This window comes from Mycetomoellerius zeteki, unplaced genomic scaffold (assembly GCF_001594055.1).
Source record: "Mycetomoellerius zeteki isolate Tzet28-1 unplaced genomic scaffold, Tzet1.0 scaffold336, whole genome shotgun sequence".
NCBI classification, from domain to species: Eukaryota; Metazoa; Arthropoda; class Insecta; order Hymenoptera; family Formicidae; genus Mycetomoellerius; species Mycetomoellerius zeteki.
The window spans coordinates 509,953-512,464 of record NW_017257323.1 but is presented as its reverse complement, the minus strand read 5'-3'; the positions used below and the strand labels follow the sequence as shown (position 1 = coordinate 512,464).

Below are 2,512 nucleotides of genomic sequence, written 5' to 3'. Positions count from 1 at the left end.
ATAAAACTGACTATTAATGGGTATAAGGGTTTCATAAAAATTCAAATCTCGGCGTTTAAACAATGTCAAAACCGAAAAATTCCTATCTTGTAACTGGATAACTTGAAAATGAAAGGATCGAGGATCCAAAATATCCTGTTTCTTTCAATTTCAAGTGATTCAGTATGTTTATCGTTCTATCAACGCACGAATTAGATTTCTTACCCTATCTTAACGCTGTGAGAAAAATCTCTAAGATAAAACATTGCGTCTACTGAAATTAGAATCCACACACCGGAAGTAGAGAAAAATGAGGGATGATCACGATTATCGCGACTCCGCCTTCGTTTTCGGCGGCCTAAAAGCTTTTAACTTTTTCGCTTTCTTCTGCTTTGTGGCGCTCGTACCGGATTGAAACGCCTTCCAGCTGTCGACGCGCGATTGTCTGGACTCTTCGAAATTTCTTTGCCATTCACGTTCCATTGCTGCTTGGGCTTCCGCAGACAATTCCTCTTCGCGCTTTCTCTTACGTTGCTCTGCATCTCTCGTGGCTAATTCTCGTCTGTAAAAGAAAAAGAAACCACTATTTCAGATAAATGTATTTTCGTATATAAATATTCAAGAGGTATAATTTACTAATTTTTTTCTAATATATTAATAGATCTTTTGTTTAAAATGAAAATTGTGAAATGACCTTCTTCGCTCCATATCGGCGAATAGTTTCATAGTCATAACCCAAACCGCGTGTCTATAGCCTTCTTCAGTTTCTTCCTCTAAAAGTGTCGAACCCGAGTTCTCAGATTTTCCTTCTTTCTTTTGCTTTTTCTTCTTTTCTGCAATCTTTAAATATTGAAATATTATACATACATACCGTAATAAACGAATTTATTAAGACCATATATGTGAATACACAACAAGAGTTTAACAGAAACTAGATCTTAGCTTAGATGCTTAAATAATTTTTATGTGAATTTATATTATCTAAATATGTAATCATTTGAACTGCGCACAGAATTGATTTTTCGGACTTATAAACGCAAACTATTATAGTAATGTCACATATTAAATTGACAAGCAATTTAATAATTTGATGCTCAATCAGGCATCCTATTAGAAAGATGTTAATGTGCTGAAAAACTAAATAAATTGTTTTATACATATATCATATAAAACTTGACTGTAATGCAATATGCCTTGCTACAAAGGATAAAGCTTCCATAAATAATTAAATACTTGCCATGTGATCAGTCCGTGCTTTTGCCTCCTCAATAACGTCCATACATTTCGATCTAGTTTCCTCGTTTTCCAATGTTTTCCATGCTTTATTAACAACTGTGTAATAAATAAGATTTTTTAAAAACATATTTAGCATATTATAGTGTGCATATATTTTTTTAAATTAAATCAATCTACTACACTTACTTTCAAAGGCTTGCTGTGCTCTTTCGGCGTCATCCTGATTTTTGTCTGGATGCACCAAAATTGACATCTATAATTTTTAAACCAAAAGATCAGAATTAAATTGACACTTCTTATTATAGGTACAAATATATACTTACACGACGGTATTTCTTTTTTATTTCTTCTATTGCTGTGCTTGGATCAATTTGTAAAACCTCGAATGGATTCAAGTTGAAATAGGATGATCCAGATCGCAGTAATCTATCAATTTGTTGCTTGGGAGTCAATACAGAATCTCTTTTCTCAATTTCTTTAACCTATAGATGCAATGAAATCACTTCATGATTATATAACAAGTGTAAATAATTAATTAAAATATAATTAATAATATATATTATAATTAATTATAATAGAATTAATAAATAAAAAAAAGACATTAATGTCACAGTATATACTATGTAAAAATACGATTAAATCTAATATTAAATTTCAGTACACTAATACAACAAAACGAACAATGTAAAATAAGTTCTTGCAAATGGAAGTTATTAAACAATAAGACTGTCTTTTCCCCAAGTATTATGTTTATCTTCTTTATATCAAGATAGAACGAGAGAAATGTACCTACTTACTTGAATATAAATTTCGTTAGAAAAAGGTTTGTTAGATAGAATATATGTTTAATTGTAAAAATATTTCTGATAATAATTCTATAAAGTATGATGTAGAAAAAAATAAAACACATTTCACATAAGGAAACCATGAGAAACCTCAACAAACATATCTATTTAGGTTAGGCAAGTCTAATGTTTATAGTAACAATATTGCTCGCAAAACTCGACACGATTATATACGATAATTGTAGGGCGATTAAAACACATATAGACTTTACGAGATGTCTGTTGTCATTTTATTTCCTACGTAAAGTGATACTTGTCGAAGTTACTGCTTTGAGTTTGTTTAACGTGTCTGTTTAACAGTAAAAGGTTGGGTATCGTTTCCCCAGTGGAAACGTATATAAAACAGTGATGAAAATAACAGGAAGTCGTGTACCTCCGAGTAAAATTCGTTAAATTCATCCTCCTTCTTGGCGGGATTTTCACTTGATAAACTGGAGTCGGTGGAGGCCATC

At 31.4% G+C, this 2,512-nt stretch overlaps 1 protein-coding gene across 1 annotated transcript; it reads right to left on the bottom strand.

Annotated features, from left to right (window-relative positions):
* Nucleotides 1–6: 6 nt before the first annotated feature.
* Nucleotides 7–2,512, bottom strand: LOC108725313 (dnaJ homolog subfamily C member 8). The gene is made up of 6 exons (XM_018452245.1): nucleotides 2,434–2,512; nucleotides 1,539–1,697; nucleotides 1,402–1,468; nucleotides 1,217–1,311; nucleotides 674–819; nucleotides 7–541 (listed from the first exon to the last, which is right to left on the bottom strand). The coding sequence occupies exons 1-6, from the start codon at nucleotides 2,509–2,511 to the stop codon at nucleotides 307–309; spliced, it is 780 nt and encodes a 259-aa protein (XP_018307747.1). The 5' UTR covers nucleotide 2,512; the 3' UTR covers nucleotides 7–306.